This window comes from Ursus maritimus, unplaced genomic scaffold (genome assembly GCF_017311325.1).
Source record: "Ursus maritimus isolate PB19 unplaced genomic scaffold, ASM1731132v1 scaffold_2, whole genome shotgun sequence".
Taxonomy (NCBI): Eukaryota; Metazoa; Chordata; class Mammalia; order Carnivora; family Ursidae; genus Ursus; species Ursus maritimus.
The window spans coordinates 15,920,700-15,943,475 of NW_024424452.1; the positions used below are offsets into that span (position 1 = coordinate 15,920,700).

Genomic DNA, 22,776 nt, shown 5'->3' on the forward strand with positions numbered 1-22,776 from the left:
ACACAAGCAAATATATGATTTACGGAGAAGGTGTTGCAAATGAATGACAGGTAGAAGGATGAAATTAATTTAGTGTATTGATGAAAGTCCCTTCTGACTTTTAGTAAAGAAATCAAATTGATAATGAATTAATTTGACTCTCTTATTCTACTACTTACATTTTACTAACTCGAAATGTGTTGAAAGTGTAAGAAATTTGAGAAAAGAAATTTGAAACTTTTTCCCCCTTTTTTTTCTTTTTATTATGATATGTTAGTCACCATACAGTAAGTCATTACTTTTTGATGTAGTGTTCCATGATTCATTGTTTGCATATAACACCCAGTGCTCCATGCAATACGTGCCCTCCTTAATACGATTCACCGGGCTAGCCCATCCCCCTACCCCCTCCCCTCTAAAACACTCAGTTTGTTTCCCAGAGTCCATAGTCTCTCGTGGTTCATCTCCCCCTCTTCTTACCCCCCCTTCATTTTTCCCTTCCTTCTCCTAAAATCTTCACAAATGAGTGAAACCATATGATAATTGTCTTTCTCTGCTTGACTTATTTCACTTAGCATAATCTCCTCCAGTCCCATCCATGTTGATGCAAATGTTGGGTGACCATGTCTTCTTTATCCATTCGTCTGTTGAAGGGCATCTCAGCTCCTTCCACAGTCTGGCTATTGTGGACAATGTTGCTATGAACATTGGGGTGCATGTGGCCCTCCTTTTCACTACATCTGTATCTTTGGGGTAAATATGCAGTAGTGCAATTGCTCGGTCATACAGTAGCTCTGTTTTTAATTTTTTAGGAACCTGCACACTGTTTTCCAAAGCAGCTGTACCAACTTGCATTCCCGCCAACACTGGGAGAGGGTTCCCCTTTCTCCACATCCTCTCCAACATTTGTTGTTTCTTGCCTTGTCCATTTTTGCCATTCTAACTGGTATAAGGTGGTATCTCAATGTGGTTTTGATTTGAATTTCCCTGATGGCTAATGATATTGAACATTTTTTCATGTGTCTGTTAGCCATTCGTATGTCTTCATTGGAAAAGTATCTGTTCATACCTTCTGCCCATTTTTTTATTTGATTATTTGTTTCTTGGGTATTGAGTTTGAGAAGTTCTTTATAGATCTTAGATACCAGCCTTTTATCTGTAGTGTCATTTGCAAATATCTTCTCCCATTCTGTGGGTTGCCTCTTTGTTGTGTTGACTGTATCCTTAGCTGTGCAGAAGCTTTTTATCTTGATGAAGTCCCAAAAGTTCATTTTTGCTTTTGTTTCCCTTGCCTTTGGAAACGTGTCATGAAAGAAGTTGCTGTGGCTGATATCAAAGAGGTTACAGCCCATGTTCTCCTTCATGGTTTTGATGGATTCCTGTCTCACATCGAGGTCTTTCATCCATTCAGAGTTTATCTTTGTGTATAGTATGAGAGAGTGGTCAAATTTCATTCTTCTGTATATAGCTGTCCAATTTTCCCAGCGCCATTTATTGAAGAGGCTGTCTTTTTTCCACTGGATGTTTTTTCCTGCTCTGTAAAAGATTAGTTGACCATAGAGTCGAGGGTCCATTTCTGGAGTCTGTATTGTGTTCCATTGATGTGTCTGTTTTTGTGCCAGTACCATGCTGTCTTTGTCATCACCAGTTTGTAGTATAGCTTGAAATCAGGCAACGTGATGCCCCCAGCTTTGTTTTTCTTTTTCAACATTTCCTTGGCAATTCGGGGTCTTTTCTGAATCCACACAAATTTTAGGATTGTTTGTTCCAGCACTTTGAAAAATGTCATTGGTATTTTGATTGGGATGGTGTTGAAAGTGTAGATTGCTTTGGGTAGCGTAGACATTTTAACTATGTTTATTCTTCTGATCCATGAGCATGGAATGTTTTTGCATCTTTTTGTGTCTTCCTCAATGTCCTTCATCAGTGTTCTGTAGTTTCTAGAGTACAGATCCTTTACTTCTCTCGTTAAGTTTATTCTGAGATATCTTATGGGTTTTGGTGCTATTGTAAATGGAATCGATTCTCTAATTTCTCTTTCTGCAGTCACATTGTTAGTGTATAGAAATGCAACTGATTTCTGTGCATTGATTTTGTATCCTGCCACATTACTGAATTGCTGTATGAGTTCTAGTACTTTGGGGGTGGAGTTTTTGGGTTTTCCACAAAAAGTATCATGTCATCTGTGAAGAGAGTTTGACTTCTTCTTTGCCAACTTGAGTGCCTTTTATTCCTTTTTGTTGTCTGATTGCTGTTGCTAGGACTTCTAGTACTATATTGAACAATAATGGCAAGAGTGGGCATCCCTGTTGTGTTCCTGATCTTAAGGGAAAGGCTCTCAGCTTTTCCCCATTGAGAATGATATTTGCTGTGGTGCTTTTCATAGATGTTTTTTATGAAATTGAGGACAGTACCACCTATCCCGACACTCTGAAGGGTTTTAATCAGGAAAGGAAGCTGTATTTTGTCAAATGCCTTTTATGCATCAACTGAGAGGACCATATGATTCTTGTCTCTTCCCTTATTAGTATGTTCTATCACACTAATTCATTTGCGAATGTTGAACCACCATTGCATCCCATGGTTGAATCCCACTTGGTTGTAATGGATAATCCTTTTTTTTTTTAATAATAATTTTTTATTATGTTAGTCACCATACAGTACATCTCTAGTTTTTAATGTTAAGTTCCATGATTCATTACTTGCATATAACACCCAGTGCACCATGCAATATGTGCCCTCCTTAATACCCATCCGTTTTAATGTACTTTTGGATCCTATTAGCTAGGATCTTGTTGAGAATTTTGGCATCCATATTCATCAGGGATGTAGGTCTGTAATTCTCCTTTTTGATAGGGTCTTTGCCTGATTTTGGGATCAAGGTAATGCTGGCCTCATAGAATGAGTTTGGAAGTTTTCCTTCTATTTCTATTTTTTTGAAACAGCTTCAGGATTATAGGTATTATTTCTTCTTTGAATGTTTGGTACAATTCCCCCAGGGAATCCATCAGGCCCTGGACTCTTTTTTTTTTTAATTTTTTATTATGTTATATTAGTCACCATAGAGTACATCCTTAGTTTTTGATGTATTGTTCCATGATTCATTGTTTGCGTATAACACCCAGTGCTCCGTGCAATACGTGCCGTCCTTAATACCCATCACCGGCCTAGCCCAATCCCCCACCCCCTCCCCTCTGAAACCCTCAGTTTGTTTCCCAGAGTCCATAGTCTCTCGTGGTTCATTCCCCCTTCTGTTTAGCCCCCCTTCATTCTTCCCTTCCTTCTCCTACCAATCGGACTCTTGTTTTTTGGGAAGTTTTTGATCACTGCTTCAATCTCTTCACTGGTTATTGGTCTATTTAGGTTGTCAGTCTCTTCCTGTTTCAGTCTAGGTAGTTCATAGGTTTCCAGGAAGGCATCCATTTCTTCCAGGTTGCTTCATTTATTGGCATATAGTTGTTGATAATAGTTTCTAATGATTGTTTCTATTTCCTTGGTGTTAGTCATAATCTCTTCCCTTTTATTCATAATTTTATTAATTTGGGTCCTTTGTCTTTTCTTTTGGATAAGTCTGGCCATAAGTGGTTTATTGATCTTGTTAATTCTTTCAAAGAACCAGCTTCTGGTTTCATTGATCTGCTCTACGGTATTTCCAGTTTCTAGTTCATTGATCTCTGCTCTAACCTTAATTAATTCTCCTTTGTGCATGGCTTAGGCCTGTTAATTTTTTTCCATCTCCAGTTGTTTAAGGTGTGAGTATAGGGTCTGTATTTTAGATTTTTCTGGGTTTTTTTGAGTGATGCTTGGATGACTATGTATTTCCCCTTAGGACTGCCTCTCAGTATCCCATAGGTTTCGGACCAATGTGTTTTCATTCTCATTGGTTTCCATAAATTGCTTAAGTTCTTTAATTTCCTGGTTTACCCAATCATTCTTAAGCAGGATGGTCCTTAGTTTCCAAGTGTTTGAGTTTCTTCCAAATTTTTTCTTGTGATTGTGTTCCAGTTTCAAAGCACTGTGGTCTGAGAATATGCAGCGAATAATCTCAGTCTTTTGGTATTGGTTGATACCTGTTTTGTGACCCAGTATATGGTGTATTCTGGAGAAAGTTCCATGTGCGTTCGAAAAGAATGAGTTTTCTGTTGTTTTAAGGTGGAATGTTCTGTGTATATCTATGAGGTCCATCTGGTCCAGTATGTCATTCAAAGCTCTTGGTTCTTTGTTGATTTTCTGCTTAGATGATCTGTCTATTGTGATTCTTTATTTTGGTTAACAGTTGGCTTATGTAGTTGGCTGCTCCCCTGTTGGGGGCATAGATATTTATAGTTGTTAGATTCTCTTGTTGGATAGACTCTTTAAGAATGATATAGTGTCCTTGTGTATCTCTTACTATAGTCTTTAGCTTAAAATCTAATTTGTCTGATATGAGAATTGCTACCCCAGCTTTCTTTTGAGGTCCATTGGCATGAAAAATGGTTCTCCATCCCTTCACTTTAAGTCTGGATGTATCTTTAGGTTCAGAGTGAGTCTCTTGTACACAGCATGTGGATGGGGCATGTATTTTTTATCCAGTATGTGACCCTGTGGCATTTTATGGGAGCATTTAGACCATTCACTTTCAGAGTGATTATTGAGAGATATGATTTTCATGTCGTCATGTTGCCTGTGAAGTCCTGTTTCCATAGATTGTCTCTGTAAATTTCTGTTCTGTATCACTCTTGGGGTCTTCCTCCTTTTATAGAACCCCCCTTAATATTTCTTGCAGGGCTGGTTTGGTGGTCACACATTCTTTCAGTTTCTCCTGGTCTTGGAAGCTCCTTGTCTCTCCATGCATTCTGAATGACAGCCTCGCTGGATACAGTATTCTTGGCTACATGTTATTCTCATTTAGTTCCCTGAATATGTCTTGCCAGCCCTTTCTGGCTTGCCAGGTCTTCATGGACAGGTCTGACGTTATTCTGATGTTCCTCCCTCTGTACGTAAGGAATCGCTTCTTCTTCGCTGCTTTCAAGATTGTTTTCCTGGATCTAAGATTTGCGAATTGTTCTATTATATGTCGTGGTGTCAGTCTGTTCTCATTGACCTTGGGAGGGGTCCTCTCTGCCTCTTGGACACAAATGCTTGTGTCTTTCCACAGATTAGGGAAGTTCTCAGCTATGATTTGCTCAAATATATCTTCTAGACCTCTTTCTTTCCCCACCCCCTCAGGTATCCCGATAATTCTGATATTGGAATGTTTCATTGACTCAGTAATCTCCCTCAGCTTAATTTTTTGAAATTGGATTAGTTTTACCAATGTCACCTGTTTTTCCTTCTTTTCTATCATCTTATCCTCTAACTCACTAATTCGTTCTTCTGCCTCATTTACTCTGGCAGTCAGAGCATCCAGTTTAGACTGCATTTCATTCATAGCAATTTTAAGTTCGACCAGATTAGATCTCATTTCAGCCCTTAGAGAGTCTATATATTTGTTACTATTTTTCTCAAGCCTAGATATCATCTCGATAATTGTTATTCTGAAATCCATTTCTGATATCTTGGTTATATCCATATCCATTAGTTCTGTGGCAGAGGCCATAGTCTCTGTTTCTTTCATTTGTTGGAGATTCCTCCTCCTTGTCATTCTGATGAGGTGTGGTTGCGGGAATGTACAGAGTCCAAGTTATTGACCAGGACCCAAGCAAGATGCAGCTGTTTTATAGGGACCTTAGGGATGTGGGTTTCTTGTACTTCCAGCCTGCCTTCTGGGGGAGGGTCCTGCCACACTGATACTCAGGCAACCCTGTTTGGTCAGAGTTGCCCTGACCCCTGTGGGAGTGGGGAGATGGGCTCTGAGAATACATTTTTGGGGGCTTTTGTTGTCTGGCGGCTTCCCCTGGTAGCTTTCTGTGTCTTTTCTGAGATTCAGAGCAAAAGTGACCATATCCAAACCTCTGTTTCAGAACAGAGAGATCGCAGTCTGCTCTTCACTGAGGTCCTCAAGCCACACTGACTCCGTTTCTGTCGGTGCTGCTAAAAACCCGCAGCGTCCTGGGTTGTGCGCCCCACAGCCACTCTCCCAGTCCTCGCTCCCAGGGCTGGGCACATCTGGGCCCTTTGTGCTTCTAAAACCACCAGCTGCCCCCGGTTTGCACGCGTGCTCCCAAGCTCCAGGTTTCAGTCTGGTGTGGTGTCCAAAGACCTTTCCCTGCTGCTACTGGTCTGCTAGTCTGGCTGCTCCCCAGTGTGGGAGGCTCTGCCTTCCTGGCGCAGGAGCATGGAGGCTCCCTCCCCCTTCCATTTATCTCCTGATATCTGCCCACAGACTCTTGGCTCCCCACTTCATACTTCGAGACCAAGCGTCAGAGATGTTCTATTTGTAGAGAGCCAGATGTACCTTCTTACATCTCAGGCTGATTTCATGGGTGTTCAGGATGGTCTGGTAGATATCCAGCTCAATTCAGGAGACTGGTTGAAATAGGGTCCCCTACCCTTCCGCCATCTTTCCACAGCTCTCCAAATTTGAAACTTCTAAACTTGAATTCTGATAAAAGATTAATCTTCAAAAGTACTAATGACTTTGGAAAGCCATTTTGTGAGGAACGTACGGTAGTAGCCAATGATTATCTAGCTGTAAGAATTTATTGTCAGAGCTTGTGAGGTTTTGACATAAAAATTCCAGGATTGACAACAAATCCTCAATGGTGAGATTTTGTTTGCTTCTTTATTTACAGGTGAACATTGTGCCATTGATTGCCAAAGCAGATACAATTTCTAAAAATGATTTACAGAAATTCAAGTGTAAAATAATGAGTGAATTGGTTAGTAATGGCATCCAGATATATCAGTTTCCAACAGATGATGAAACTACTGCTCAGATGAACTCCTCAATGAATGTAAGCTTTTAACTACTGAATATCAATTCTGTTTTGTGTGGGAATAAAAATATAATTTATAAGTAACAATATTAGTAATAAATTGTCACTTGTATCTGACAAAGAGACTTTAAAATCTATTGTGGGAAATCTCTTTTCTCTCCTCCCCTCCACTCCCCTCCTCTTCACCCCTTCCCTCCCTCCCTTCCTCTTTTCTTCTTTCTTCTCTCCTCTCCCTCTCCTCTTCTCTCCTCTCCTCTCCTCTCCTCTTCTCTTCTCTTCTCTTCTCTTCTCTTCTCTTCTCTTCTCTTCTCTTCTCCTCTGCAACCTGTCAGACCTCCTCCTCACCAACCCCAGGCAACCACTAATCAACTTCCCTCTCTGTAGATGATTTCTTTGTTCTGGACATATCATATAAATAGAATTAATGATATTTGGTCTCTTCTTGTACTTATTGGCTATAAGCATATCTTCCCAGGAGAAATGTTTGCTTATATCCATTTAATAAGGATCTAGAAAATGGAAAAAAAGATCCATTTTTAAGTGAGCTTTGTCTTTTTATCACTGAGTTGTAAATTCTTTATGTATTCTTGATACAAGTTCCTTATGAGACATATAACTTGGAAGTATTTTCTCCCAAGCTGTTGGTCATTTCCTCACTTTCTTTTTGCTATCATTTGAAACACAAACGTTTAATTTTGATGAAGTCCAATTTATCTTTTTTGTTGTTTGTATTTTTGGTGTCATATCTAAGAATATTTCGCCAAATCCAAGGTAATAAATATTTATGTTTTCTTTTAAGAGTTTAAAAAACTATGGAAAATACACCTAACATGAAATTTACCATCTTCAATCTTCTACAGTATACAGTGGAGTGGTATTAATCATTCACATTTTTGTATGTCCGTCATCACCATCTATCCACAGAACCCTTTTCACCTTGCAAAAGTGAAAGCCTGTATCTAAGAAACAGTAACTCCACATTACTCCTCCCCTCAGCCCCTGGAAACCACTGTTGTATTTTGTCTGTCTATAAATTTGACTATTTATGGTAGTTCCTAAGAACAGAATTATACGATATTTGTCCTTTAATGTCTATACAAATATCTCTTTGAGTCCTGCTTTTAATTACTTTGAGTACATGCCAAGAAGTGGAATTGTTAGAGTTTATGGAATTCTATGTTTAATTTTTTTGAGAACTGTCATACCGTTTCCATAGCATCTGTGCTATTTTTCATTAACAACTGCAGTTTATCTACATCCTAACCAATGCTGCTTTTCTGGTTTTTTTCTTTCTTAAATAATAGCTAGTCTTAATGGATGTGAAGTAGTATCTCACTGTGCTTTTGATTTGAATTTTCCTAATGATTACTGAAGTTGAGCATCTTTATATGTGCTTTTTACATTTGTATATCATCAGTGGAGAAATGTCTAAATATCCATTTTATTTAGTTGTCTAATTTGTTGGTGTGCAATTGTTCATAGTATTCATTTATGATTATTTTTATTTCTGCAATGTTGGTGGTATTGTGTCTCATTTCTGATTCTAGTAACTTGAATCTCTTTTTATCTTGGTTGATCTGGCTAAAGGTTGGTCAATTTTGTTGATCTTTTCAAAGAATCCACTTTTAATATCTTTGATTTTTCTATATTTTACTGAAATATATATATATGTCACATCTTCTCTATCCATTCATCATTCAGTGAACATTTAGGCTGTCTCAATAGTTTAGCTATTGTTGATAATGCTGCTACAAGCATCAGGGTGCATGTACCCCTTCAAATCAGTATTTTTTTATCCTTTGGGTAAATACCTAGTAGTGCAATTACTGGATCTTAGGGCTGTTCTATTTTTAACTTTTCGAGGAACCTCCATACAGTTCTCCAGAGTGACTGTACCAGTTGGCATTTCCACCAACAGTGCAAGAAAATTCCCCTTCTCCGCATCCTCACCAACACCTCTTGTTTCTTGTGTTGTTAATTTTAGCCATCCTGACAGGTGAGAGGTGGCATATCATCATGGTTTTGATTTGCATTTCCTTGATGATAAGTTATGTTGAGCATCTTTTCATTTGCCTGTTAGTCATTTGTATGTTCTTTGGAAAAGTGTCTATTTATGTGTTCTGTTCATTTCTTTTTTTTTTTAAGATTTTATTTATTTATTTGACAGAGAGAGAGAGAGACAGGCAGCGAGACAGGGAACACAAGCAGGGGGAGCGGGAGAGGAAGAAGCAGGCTCCCAGCAGAGGAGCCTGATGTGGGGCTCGATCCCAGAACGCCGGGATCACGCCCTGAGCCAAAGGCAGATGCTTAACGACTGAGGCACTCAGGCGCCCCCCTTCTGCTCATTTCTTAACTGGATAGTTTGTTTTTTGGTTGTTGAATTTGGTAAGTCCTTTATAGGATCTGGATATTAACCCTTTATCAGGTATGTCATTTGCAAATATCTTCTCCCATTCTGTTGTTTGCCTTTTAGTTTTGTTGATGGTTTCCTTTGCTGTGCAGAAGCTATTTATCTTGATGAAGTCTCAACAATTCATTTTTGCTTTTGTTTCCCTTGGCTCAGGCGATGTGTCTAATAAGAAGTTGCAAGGCTGAGGTCAAAGAGGTTTCTGCCTGTGTTCTCCTCTAAGATTTTGATGGATTCCTGTCTCACACTTAGGTCTTTCATCCATTTTGAATTTATTTTTGTTTTATGGTATAAGAAAGAGGTCTGGTTTCATCCTTTTGCATGTTGCTGCACAGTTTTCCCGGCACCATTATCGAAGAGGTGTTTCCTTCCTTCTTTTTCCCTTTAGATATTCTTTCCTGCTTTATTGAAGATTAGTTGGCTATAGATTAGAGAGTCCATTTCTGCGTTCTCTGTTCTGTTCCATTGATCTATGTGTCTGTTTTTGTTTTGGTACCATACTGTCTTTTTCTTTTTTTAATATTATTTATTTGATAGAGAACACAAGCAAGGGGAACTGCAGAGCGAGAGGGTGAAACAGGCTCCCCACTGAGCATGGACCCCAATGCAGGGCTTGAACCCTGGACCCTGGCATCATAATCTAAGCTGAAGGCAGATACTTAACTGACTGAGCCACCCAGGAGCCCCAGTACCTTACTATCGTGATGGCTACAGCTTTGTAACATAGCTTGAAATCCAGAATCATGATGCCTCCAGTTTTGTTTTTCTTTTAAACAATTGTTTGGCTATTTGGGGTCTATTCTGGTTCCATACAAATTATAGGATTGTTTGTTCTAGTTCTGTGAAAAACGCTGGTAGTATTTTGATAGGGATTGCTTTAAATGTGTAGATTGCTTTCAGTAGTATAGACATTTTAACAACCTTTGTTCTTCAAAACCACGAGCACAGAATGTTTTTCCATTTATTTGTGTCCTCTTCAATTTCTTTCATTAGTGTTTTATTGTTTTCAGAGTATAGATTTTTTTACTTTTTTAGTTAGATATATTCCTAGGTATCTTACCGTTTTTGGTGCAATTGCAAATGGGATTGATTCCTTGGTTTCTTTATCTGCTGCTTCATTATTGGTGTATAGAAATATAACAGGTTTCAGAGGAAGATGGCAGAAGAGTAGGGGACCCTTGTTTTTGTCTGGCCCCTGAAACTCAGCTAGATAGCTCTCAAATCTTTCTGAACATCTGTGAACTCAACTGGAGATCTAAGAAAAGAATTGCTGCAATTCTACAAATAGAAAAGCAACTACTTTTTGCAAGGAATCCCAGGCCATATATCTGAAGACAAACCACGGAGCTAGGGGGAGGGAGCCTCCATAAGCTGGCTACTGGAAAGTGATAGAGCAATGGAGCACAAAATCAAAACTTGTGGACGTCTGCTCCGTGAGGGACGTTCCTGTCTGAAAGGCACTCAGGTGGCAAAGCGGGCAGAATCCTAGGTGGAACAGTGTGGTCTCAGGATCCCTGGGGTCACAAAAAGAATGGGGGTCCCTGAGTGCTGCAGAGTTCCCAGGCATTGGAGCAAGGAAGCTGGCTGCAAACAGAGAGCCAAAGAATGGGCTGCTTGGACATGAATGCTTGTTTCCTTCCGCAGATTAGGGAAGTTCTCAGCTACGATTTGCTCAGATATATCTTTTAGACCTCTCTCTTTCTCCACCTCCTTGGGGTTCCTGATAATTCTGACATTGTAATGTTTCATTGAGTCAGTAATCTCCCTCAGCTTAATTTCTTGAAATTGGATTTTTTTTTCCCATGTCACTTTTTCCTTCTTTTCTATCATCTCATCCTCTAACTCACTAATTCGTTCTTCTGCCTCATTTACCCTGGCAGTCAGAGCATCCAGTTTAGACTGCATTTCATTCATAGCATTTTTAAGGTCAGCCAGATTAGATCTCATTTCAGCCCTTAGAGATTTTATATTTTTGTTACTATTTTTCTCAAGCCTAGATATCATCTTGATAATTGGTATTCTGAAATCCATTTCTGACATCTTGGTTATATCCATATCCATTAGTTCTGTGGCAGAGGCCATAGTCTCTGTTTCTTCCTTTGTTGGGGGTTCCTCCTCTTTGTCATCCTGATGAGGTGTGGTTGTGGGGATGTACAGAGTCCAAGTTATTGACCAGGACCCAAGCAAGATGCAACTGTTTTATAGGGACCTTAAGGAGATGGGCTTCTTGTACTTCCAGCCGGCCTTCTGGGGGAGGGGCCTGCTGCGCTGATACTCAGGCAACCCTCTTTGGGGAGAGTTGCCCTACCCCCTGTGGGGGGGATGGACTCAGTGAGAACCAGTTTTTTGGGGCTTTTGTTCTCTGGCAGCTCTCCCTGGTAGCTTTCTGTGTCTTTTCTGAGAGTCAGAGCAGACGTGACCATATCCAAACCTCTGTCTCAGAACAGAGAGATCGCAGTCTGCTCTTCACTGAGCTCTCCAGGCTACACTGACTCCATTCTGTCAGTGCTGCTAAAACCCACAGTGTCCTGAGTTGTGTGCTCCACAGCTGCTCTCCCAGTCCTCATTCCCAGGGCTGCCACGTCTCTGCCCTTTGTGCTTCTAACACCACCAGCCGCCCTAGCTCGCACACGCGCTCCCGAGCTCCCGGTTCAGTGTGGTGGGTGGTGTCCTAAAGACCTTTCTGGTCTGCAAGTCTGTGCCTGGTCCCCAGGGTGGGAGGCTTTCACCTTCCCAGCACAAGTTCACAGAGGCTCCCTCCCCCTTCTGTTTGTCTTCCGATATGTGCCCACAGATTCTCAGCTCCCCACTTCATACCTCGAGACAAACCACCAGTAATGTTCTGTTTGTTGAGATCCAGATGTATCTTCTTACATCTCAGGCTGAGTTTGTGGGTGTTCAGAATGGTCTGGTCGATATCCAGCTCGATGCAGGGGACCGGTTGAAATAAGGTCCCCTACCCCTCTGCCATCTTTCCCCCCGCCCCCTGGTTCATTTACATTCTGAGTGATTATTGAAAGATATGAATTTTGTGTCATTGTGCTACCTGTAGAGTATGTTTCTTGTCATGTTCTGTTGTCCTTTCTAGTCTTTGTTGCTTTTGGTCCTTTTTCTCCACTCAATGAGTCCCCCTTAAAATTTTTACAGGCCTGGTTTAGTGGTCACAAACTCCTTTAGTTTTTGTTTGTCTGAAAAACTCTTTCATCTCTTCTTCATTCTGAATGACAGTTCTGCTGGATAAAGAATTCCTGGCTCCCTGTTTTTCCCACACATAATGTTGAATATATCTTTTCTTCTGACCTGCCACAAATCCGCTGTGATTCTGATCTATCTTCTTTTGTAAGTTAAGGACTTTTTTTTTTCCCTTGCTGCTTTCAGGATTCTTTCCTTTTCTGTGTATTTTGTGAATTTGACTATGATATGTGTTGGCGATGATCGGCCTTTGTTGAATTTAATGGGAGTTCTCTTTGCTTCTTGGGTTTTAATGTCTGCATCCTTCCCCATATTAGGGAAGCTTTCATCTATAATTTGTTCAAATAAGCCTTCTGCCCCATTTTCTCTCTTTATTTTCTGGGACACCCATGATGCAAATGTTATTATATTTTAATAAGTCTCTGATTTCCCTAAGTCTACCTTTGTGATCCATTACCTTTCTTTCCCTCTTCTTTTCAGCTTCATTATTTTATAATTTTATCTTCTGTATAAATGAATTGTTCCTCTACTCATCCATCCTCATTTTTATAACGTGCATCTCGGTTATAGTATTTTTAATTTTGGTTTTACTAGATTTTAATTCATTTATCTCTGTATTAAGGGATTCTTTAGTTTCTTCTGTGAATTTTTTCAAGCCCAGCTAATATCCATATAATTGTTGTTTTAAATTTTAGTTCAGACGTCTTTTTTATATCTGTTTTGATTAAATCCCTGGCCATTAGTTCTTTCTTTTGGGGTGAATTCCTCTGCCTTGTCACTTTTTCCAGAAAAAACAAAGCAAACTAGACCCTGGTTGTATTTTGGTCTGCTTGTTAAAAGAAGCTAAATTAAAAGAAGAAGAAGAAGAAGAAGAAGAAGAAGAAGAAGAAGAAGAAGAAGCAGAAGCAGCAGCAGCAGCAGCTAGATCCCCCAAAAATCAAAAACAAAGATAAAATATAAAAATATATATAAAAATAAAGTTAAAAAATAATAAACAATTAAAGTAGCAATAATAAATAATAAATAATAAAAAATAGAAATAAAAAGGTAGTTAGATTTCCCCTATTTCCCCTAGAGATGAGGCTCTGGCGTCCTCTATGATCAGTAGACTTGTGTGTGAGTTGTTTCTGCTTGTCTTATGGGGGAGGGCCTCGCTGATTCTCAAGTGGACTTGTCCAAGTGGAGATGTGCCTGCAGGGTGTGGGGGGCAGGGCTTGGTGTAGGCTGCTCCAACCTCTACTAGCTGGAGATTTGCTCCCTTAAGACTTTTAGCATTGAGGAGCTGGTGAAAATGGCGGCCCCATGCTCTCTAGCCCTGGAACTGAGAGTTCACATCCACCACTCTTCAGGAGCCCTTCACAGAAATGCAAACAATCACCCCTCTTGTCCCTGGCTTCCTTCAGATCTCTGCCTTCACCCTGCCTGTGTCTGAGTTGTTTGTCTCAGTTGTGTGGCTGGGTTTCAAAACTCTAAATTTTAGGGACTTCTGTGGTGCAGACCCATGCTGGTCCTCTGGGTCAGGGTCTCATGGCTTTTTACCCATTTACTGGCCCATCCCAAGAAAGTGGCCATGTTACTGCACAGCAGTTTAGAGTTTATGGCAAGGAAGAGAAGAGAGCTGGCATCCAGTGTCACGGCCCTCAGCTAGATTCCCTGCTCCTATGCCTGGGAACAGTGTAGCATGTTGGCACCACCCGTTCTTCTTGCGACCCAGGCATTCTCAGGCCATTCCTGGGTCTCTGCCCTCCTTCTCTACTGCAGCAACTTTTAGCTAGTCACGACCTGGTGGTGGCTGACTCCTAACCTTCAAATTTTATGCTCTGCTGCTTAAACAGAGCTGTAAGCAGGGCTCCCTCCCCTCCGCAGCCCGCAAAGTTCTTATCTCCCCCAGATCCACTCTCTGCACCTCCAGCTTCCAGAGGGTGCTTGCTTTTCTGCTTGAAGACTTGTAGTTTTGTTCTTTCAGGCCTCAGATTGATTTCTTGGCTGTTCAGATTGTTTTGATAATTATCTAGCTGTGTCCAAGGGATGAGGGAAACTTAGGTTCCCCTTACTCCTCTGTCATGTTAACTCCTCCTCAAATCATATTTGAAAAGATAAACCTTGTAGTTAGACTTAAATTTCAGTTCTACCTTCTGTACTTAAAAGTCGTAGCATGCTTGGAACAAACAATTCTAAAATTTGTACAGAACCACAAAAGACCCCAAATAGTCCAAATAATGTTGAAAAAGAAAAGCAAAGCTGGAGGCATCACATTTCCAGACTTCAAGGTATATTACAAAACTGTAATCATCAAGACACGATGGTACTGGTACGTACATAGACACATAGATCAATGGAACAGAATAGAGAACCCAGAAATGGACTCTCAACTCTGTGGTCAACTATCCTTCGACAAAGCAGGAAAGGATAGCCAATGGAAAAAAGACAGTCTTTCAACAAATGGTATTGGGAAAATTGGACAGCTGCGTGCAGGAGGAGGAAACTGGACCACTTTCTTATACCATACACAAAAATAAATTCAGGGGTGCCTGGGTGGCTCAGCCAGTTGAGCATCTGCCTTTGGCTCAGGTCATGATCCTGGAGTCCTGGGATTGAGCCCTGCATCAGGCTCCCGGCTTGGCGGGGAGTCTGCTTCTCCTTCTCCTACTCCTCCTGCTTGTGCACTCTCTCTCTCTCTCTCTTTCTTTCTGCCAAATAAATACATAAAATCTTTTTAAAAATTCAAAATGGATAAAAGATGTAAATGTGATACGGAATCCATCAAAATCCTAGAGAACACAAATGGCAACCTCTTTCACCTTGGCCCCAGGAACTTCTTCCTAGACATGTCTCCAAAGGCAAAGGAAACAAAAGCAAAAATGAACTATTGGGACTTCATCAGGATAAAAAGCTTCTTCACAGCAAAGGAAACAATCAACAAAACTAAAAGGCAGCCTATGGAATGGGAGAAGATATTTGCAAATGACATACCAGATAAAGGTCTAGTATCCAAAATCTATGAAGAACTTATCAAACTCAACAGCCAAAAAACAAAAATCCAGTCACGAAATGGGTAGAAGACATGAACAGACATTTCTGCAAAGAAGATATACAAATGTCCCACAGGCACATGAAAAAATGCTGAACATCACTCAGCATCAGGAAAATATGAATCAAAAGCACAATGAGACACTACCTCACACTGGTCAGAATGGATGATATTAACAAGTCAGGAGACAGCAGATGTGACTCTTAGCTATACAGAATGAACTGAGGGTTGCTGGTGGGGAGGTGGGTGAGTGATGGGGTAATTGAGTGATGGGGGCATTAAGGAGGGCACTTGATATAATGAGCACTGGGTGTTATATGCAACTGATGAATCACTGAATTCTCCCCCTAAAACTGATAATAAAACTATATGTTAACTAACTTGAAGTTAAACAAAACAAAACAAAAACACCCATACCATCCTACCCACAAATATGAGTCAAGAATTCATAAGATAAAAGGATGTAAAGTATGACATCATATATTTAAAATGTGGGGAGAGGGGATAGAAATTTCATTCTTTTAAGATGGGTTCAAACTTAAGTCACCATCAACTTAATATAAGCTACTATACACATAAGATATTATATATGAAACTCATGGTAAAAAAATAAAAAATCTAAAATAGATATTAAAAAGATAAAGAAATAAAAGAATAACACTAGAGAAAAACATTAAACCACAAAGGAAGAATGCAAGAGAAGGAAGAAGGAATAGAGAAGAAGTATAAAAACAACTGTAAAACAATAACTGCCATAAAAACAACTGTAAAACAATTAATAACTGCCAATAAGTACCTATTTATCATTGACCGCCCTAAAGGTAAATGTTTTAAATACTCTAATCCAAAGACATTGAATTACTGAACGGATAAAAAAGCAAGACCCATATGTTGTCTATGAGAGATTCACTTCAGACCTAAAGACACACGCAGATTAAAAGTGGAGGTATGAAAAAACATTTAAGATGTAAATGGAAACAAAAAGAAAACTGGACTATAAGAAGCAAAACAGGAAAAACAGTATGTAAATTCCTCAGACGATTAAAAATAGAGCAATCCTATGATCCAAAGCTGCACTGTTTGGTATTTACCTCCCCCCCCAAAAAAAAAAACAACCAATAATTCAAAGGGATACATGCACCTCTATGTTTATAGCAGCATTATTTACAATAGCCAAATTATGGAAGCAGCCAATGTGTCCATCAATAGATGAATGGATAAAGAAGATGTGGTTCATATATTCAATCGAATATTATTCAGCCATAAGAAAAATGAAATCTTGCTATTTGCAATGACATGGATAGAGTTAGAGCATATAATGCCAAGGGAAATAAGTTAGTCAGAAAAAGACAAATACCATATGATTTCACTCATATGTGGAATTTAAGAAACAAGACAGGGGCACCTGGTTGGCTCAGTCATTAACGTCTGCCTTCGGCCCAGGGCGTGATCCCAGGGTCCTGGGATTGAGCCCACGTCAGGCTCCCTGCTCTGCTGGGAGCCTGCTTCTTCCTCTCCCACTCTCCCTGCTTGTGTTCCCTCTCTCGCTGGCTGGCTCTCTGTCAAATAAATAAATAAATAAAATCTTTAAAAAAAAAAAAAGAAAGAAAGAAAGAAAGAAAGAAAGAAGACAAATGAGTAAAGGAGAGGGGCGCCTGGGTGGCTCAGTCGTTACGCGTCTGCCTTCGGCTCAGGGCGTGATCCCGGCGTTCTGGGATTGAGCCCCACATCAGGCTCCTCTGTTGGGAGACTGCTTCTTCCTCTCCCACTCCCCCTGCTCGTGTTCCCTCTCTCGCTGGCTGTCTCTCTCTCTGTCAAATAAATAAATAAATAAAATCTTTTAAAAAAATGAGTAAAGGAGAAAGAGAGGGAAAGAGAGAGAGAGAAAAGCCAAGAAACAGACTCTTAACTATTGATAACAAACTGATGTTTATCAGAGGGGAGATGGGTTAAATAGGTGATGGGGATTAAGGAGTGCATTGTCATGAGCACTGAGTGTTGTATGGAAGTGTTGAATCTCTACATTGTACACCTGAAACTAATATTACACTATATGTTAAGTAACTGAAATTTAAATAAAAACTTTAAGAAAGAGTAAAACTCTTTAAAAAATAGGCTCTTAATACAATTCCTATCTTCCCTGAGGCTGTTGACTTATATACACTATGGGATAACTAAGATGACTATTGAGGCTTCTTGTGAGGTATAAATGCTATAATCTTTGCAAAGTTCCTGATACACAGTGTCTGGTTATAACAAATAAGTACGAATTCTGTTTCTTCCATTTTCTTTTGTTATTTTTCATACACCATTTACTTTAAGACTTCACAAACTAAACAGTTTTCTGAATTGAAAAGCTGAGTAATGTAAACTTTTTATTTATCTTCTGTGTTATATTGACTTTAGATACTGTCTTAAAGATTTTGACCTCTCTAATTTTACCTCTAGAATTCATAGGGAATACTTTTTTTTAACCAAAATTAATCCGTAAATTAAATACTGTTAATTATTAAATATTTAACATGGTGCTTAATAATTTTTTTCTTTGACATTTCTTGTATATCAACCCTTCTATTCAGACAATCTATGTAACTTCTGACAGATCATGAATTTATCTTGCATATTTCTGCTGTCTTTACATCCTGCTCAAAACCCTATTTTACCTGGGATTATTCTTCTTACTTTGCTTTTCATCTTCCCCAGTCTCCTGTGGGTTCCACATTAATTTTCAGATCCCTCTGACTCTCACCTCCAAGAGTGACCCTTTAATTTTATTTAGAATTCATTGAGACATATTTAGTATATTTATTAATATATTCTAATTGTATATCCATTAACTAATTATCATAGTTTTTTTCCTTAATATTTTCCATTTTAACTTGTATACTAGAGTTAAAAGTTGTTTACATATCATTTCCTCCACATATTTGTGTTTCAGGGTAAAGATAATGTGAAAAAAATTGTGTCTCGTAAAAATATTTTTTATTTGTATTCCCCACAGCAGAACCCCTTGCTTTAGGCTCTGCTCAGTAGATAGTTTTCAGTTGTGTGCATGGCCTGATGATAATGCTTGCAAAAATTAATTTGCACAAATTTACCTCCGCATTTAAAAATCTGAGACAGGGTAGATACATTTTTTGAATAAACTTACTATGATATTCTTGTCTCTTTTGATTTCCATAACAGAAATAAGTAACAGAGTAGGCCATACTGTTGTAAGAGAACATAATTAAAGTTGTTTTACTTTTAGGGACAATTACCTTTTGCTGTAGTAGGGAGTATGGATGAAGTGAAAGTTGGAAAAAGAATGGTCAGAGGCCGTCAGTACCCTTGGGGAGTTTTACAAGGTAAATGTGATGAAAGTGAGCAGGCTTGCTCTGGAAAGTGTGTGTGTGTGTGTGTGTGTGTGTGTGTGTGTGTGTGTATTCTCATAGTCTTAAAATATTTTAACTTGAGTCAATATTGGTAGTTATTGCTAAACAGTAAATTAAAGGTTACTAATGAAGAGCACAAATTCTTTTCCATTTAAGCAAATTCTTACTTTGACTATAATTCGTTCTCATAGGCGTTTGCTAGGTGGTGCTCTAAACAAAAACTCACAGAGGTTTGGTACAACCTCCTCATTTACCCCAATCTCACATAGGCAGAGTATCTCTCTATGCGTAAACAATTACATTCAGAATGTTGGAAAGTGGTTTGAACAAAAGAACTTTGAACAACATTAAAGCATAAATACCGGTGTTTAAAACCTGTTACATAAATTAATTACTACTTAATTAAGGCATTTTTAAGTGGTCACTAGACAAAAAGGATGGTAAACTATTTTTAAGATAAAAACATGTAATTTACCTTTGGAAAAATTACGCTTAAATATTTATATTAGCTATCTAACATTGTCATGAGTTGATATAACAACAGGCAGTCATTTATTCTCTGGTTTATATAGTTGTAATACAAATTATTGGGGATTGGATTATTATCTCCACTTGTACTAGTTTCCAAAATGTTGTTTTATTAATTCCTATATTAAAAATTAAATTTATGAAACACACTTAAAAACAATATATTTTAATGAATATTAAATTTGGTTACAATATCATGCATGATAAAATATATATAGTGCCCAGTAGTATGGATATGACAAACATAGGAGAGAGGCATGTAAATTTATTGGTTGATTTTTAAACTTTGACTAATTTGGTCTCATAAATACAGGATATAAATAGTATTTGAGAACTAAAACATGCAAAATTTTTAATGCCTTCATGGTAGCAGGATTACATTAATGAAATTACTTACTTTAGTGAATTATATTACATTCTTTCTTAGTGCTCTGTGAAATACCTTGGGGGTAGTTTGTAAAATACTAACAGTTATTAACAAAAAACTATGCCATACAGTAATATAACATGTTAATTCACTGTTTCCTATTTATTCTGTGGCTAATACATTTAAAGCAAATTTCCTGATCCAAATATAAACTCTCCCTGTAATAGATATGTACCATATAATCATAGTTACAGTTACAAAGAATTATATCTATTAATTATAACAATCTCTCAGCTGTTATTTTAAATGTGTTTTTCATGCATACATTCACTCAGGAATACTTAGTGGGTGCCAAGGATTGATCATGAGTGTTGCTGCTTTCTTATTTTTCTGCCTAGTGGAAAATGAAAATCACTGTGATTTTGTCAAGCTCCGGGATATGCTTCTTTGCATAAATATGGAAGACCTGAAAGAACAAACCCACATTCAGCACTATGAACGTTATAGGTGCTGCAAACTGAAAAAAATGGGCTTTACTGATGTGGGCCCAGATAACAAGCCACTTAGGTGAGTGGAGGAGATCTTGTCAGAACAAGCTAATGGGTGATTTAGAAATCCCTTACAACCATGAGATTCAATCATTTGGGAATGAGAATAGCTGTACATTTCACATTCTGGGTCATCCTGAATTGTATGTTTTTTTAATCATCAGACTTGGACGGAGTTATTAACAGCAATGTAATTCAGGGGCCCATTTATATGCTCAAATATGAGTATTCAGTATGTGTATATGGTGAAATGTGTATCCAGAAGAAAAATACTATTTTGTTTTTATTTTTGTATTTCATATGAAATAGATGTTCATGGAAGAGATTTTCAAATATTGGCAAAGATTGATAAAGGCTGGCAAAGGATATTGAGAAGGATGGCAAAGGACATTGAATATTGGATGAAGGAAAGAGAAAAAGCAACCGTAACATTGTAGAAGTCAAGTGAAAATAGTTTGAGAGCAGGTGTATTTAGTTATATTTAAGAGGAATAGGATTTGTACTCTAAAGAATTACAGTGAGGTATGATCCAGGTATATCGATTTTTTAGGTACTTCGAAGACAACCAAAATTGAACTGGCTATCTTAACTGAATTGAATTTTGAAAGATGCCTGACATAACTTTCATATTTTTATTTTGGGAGAAGAGATGGACTTTTTAATAAAGATGTTGTGGAAACCGGATTTTTTCCACTCTTAAAGTCAATTTTTATTTATTTATTTTTTATTTTTTATTTTTTATTTTTTTTTAAGATTTTATTTATTTATTTGACAGAGATAGAGACAGCCAGCGAGAGAGGGAACATAAGCAGGGGGAGTGGGAGAGGAAGAAGCAGGCTCACAGCAGAAGAGCCTGATGTGGGGCTCGATCCCATAACGCCAGGATCACGCCCTGAGCCGAAGGCAGACGCTTAACCGCTGTGCCACCCAGGCGCCCCTAAAGTCAATTTTTTAAAAAAATGAAGTATAGGGGTGCCTGGGTGGCACAGGGGTTAAGCATCTGCCTTCGGCTCAGGGCGTGATCCTGGTGATCCGTTATCGAGCCCCACATCAGGCTCTTCCGCTAGGAGCCTGCTTCTTCCTCTCCCACTCCCCCTGCTTGTGTTCCCTCTCTCACTGGCTGTCTCTATCTCTGTCGAATAAATAAATAAAATCTTAAAAAAAAAAAAAAGAAGTATAGTTGATACCCAATATTACATAACTCTCAGGTTTACAAATAATTACTTGATAACTTTATACATTATGCTATGCTCACCACAAGTGTAGTTACCATTGGTCACCATACAACACTATTATAATACCACTGACTATATTTCCTGTGCTGTACCTTTCATCCCCATGACTTCTTTATACCATAACCAGAAGCCTGTACCTCCCACTCCCTTTCACCTATTTTGCCAATCTCCCATTACCCTTCCCTTTGGCAATCACCAGTTTGTTCTCTGTATTTATTCTTCTGTTCCTCCTTTTCTTGTTTCTTTATTTGTCTGTTCTTTTGCTTTGTTTTTTAGATTCCACATATAAATGAAATTATATGGTATTTTTCTATGTCGGACATTTCCCTTAGCATGGTACTCTCATAGTACTCTCTAGGTTCATTCATGTCACAGATAGCAAGATTCTTTAATATTCTTTACACACACACACACTCACCCACACACCCCACATCTTATTTATCCATTCATCTGTTGATGGAAACTTAGGTTGCCTCCACATCTTGGCAACAGTAAATAATGCTGAAATAAACATAAGGATTCATATATTTTTTTCAAATTAGCGTTTTCATTTTCATTAATGGAATTACGGGAACCTATGGTATTTCTATTTTTAATTTTTTAAGGAAACTCCATACTGTTTTCCACAGTGGCTGCACCAATTTCCATTCCAGCCAACAGTGCATGGGGGTTCCTCTTGGCCACATCCTCACCAAAATTTTTTTATTTTTGTCTTTTTGAGTCTAACAATTCTGACAGGTGTAAGACAATTTCTCATTGTGGTTTTTGGGGAATTTGCATTTCCCTGATGATAGTAATGTTGAGCATTTTTTCATGTGGTTTTTGGCCATCTGTATATTTTCATTGGAAAAATGTCTGTTCGTGTTCTCTGACCATTTTTTATCAGTTTATTTTTTTAGTGTTGAGTCATATAAGTTCTTTATAATATTTTGGTTATTAGCCTCTTATCAGATATATCATTTACAGTTTTTTTTTCCATTCAATTGGTTGCCTTTTCTTTTTGTTGATCATTTCCTCCACTCTACAAAAGCCTTTTATTTTGGTGTAGTCATAATAGTTTATGTTTGCTTTTGTTTCTTTTGCCTGAGGAGACATAGCTAGAAAAATGTTGGTAGAAAAATGTTGGCCAGTGTCCCAGAGATTACTGCTTATCTTTTCTTCTGGGAGTTTTATGGTTTCAGGTTTCACATTTTGGTATTTAATTAATTTTGAGGCTTTTTTTGTGTATGGCATAAGAAACTGGTCCAGTTTCATACTT

The 22,776-nt window shown here is 38.5% G+C and overlaps 1 protein-coding gene across 1 annotated transcript in view; it reads left to right on the top strand.

Annotated features, from left to right (window-relative positions):
- SEPTIN14 (septin 14) overlaps window positions 1-22,776 on the top strand; it is a 108,250-nt gene that overhangs the window by 69,023 nt on the left and 16,451 nt on the right. Inside the window, exons 9-11 of the mRNA XM_040635015.1 lie at window positions 6,693-6,854; window positions 18,717-18,813; window positions 20,134-20,302. Coding sequence (XP_040490949.1) covers window positions 6,693-6,854; window positions 18,717-18,813; window positions 20,134-20,302 — 428 coding nt within the window. The remainder of the gene's footprint in view (window positions 1-6,692; window positions 6,855-18,716; window positions 18,814-20,133; window positions 20,303-22,776) is intronic.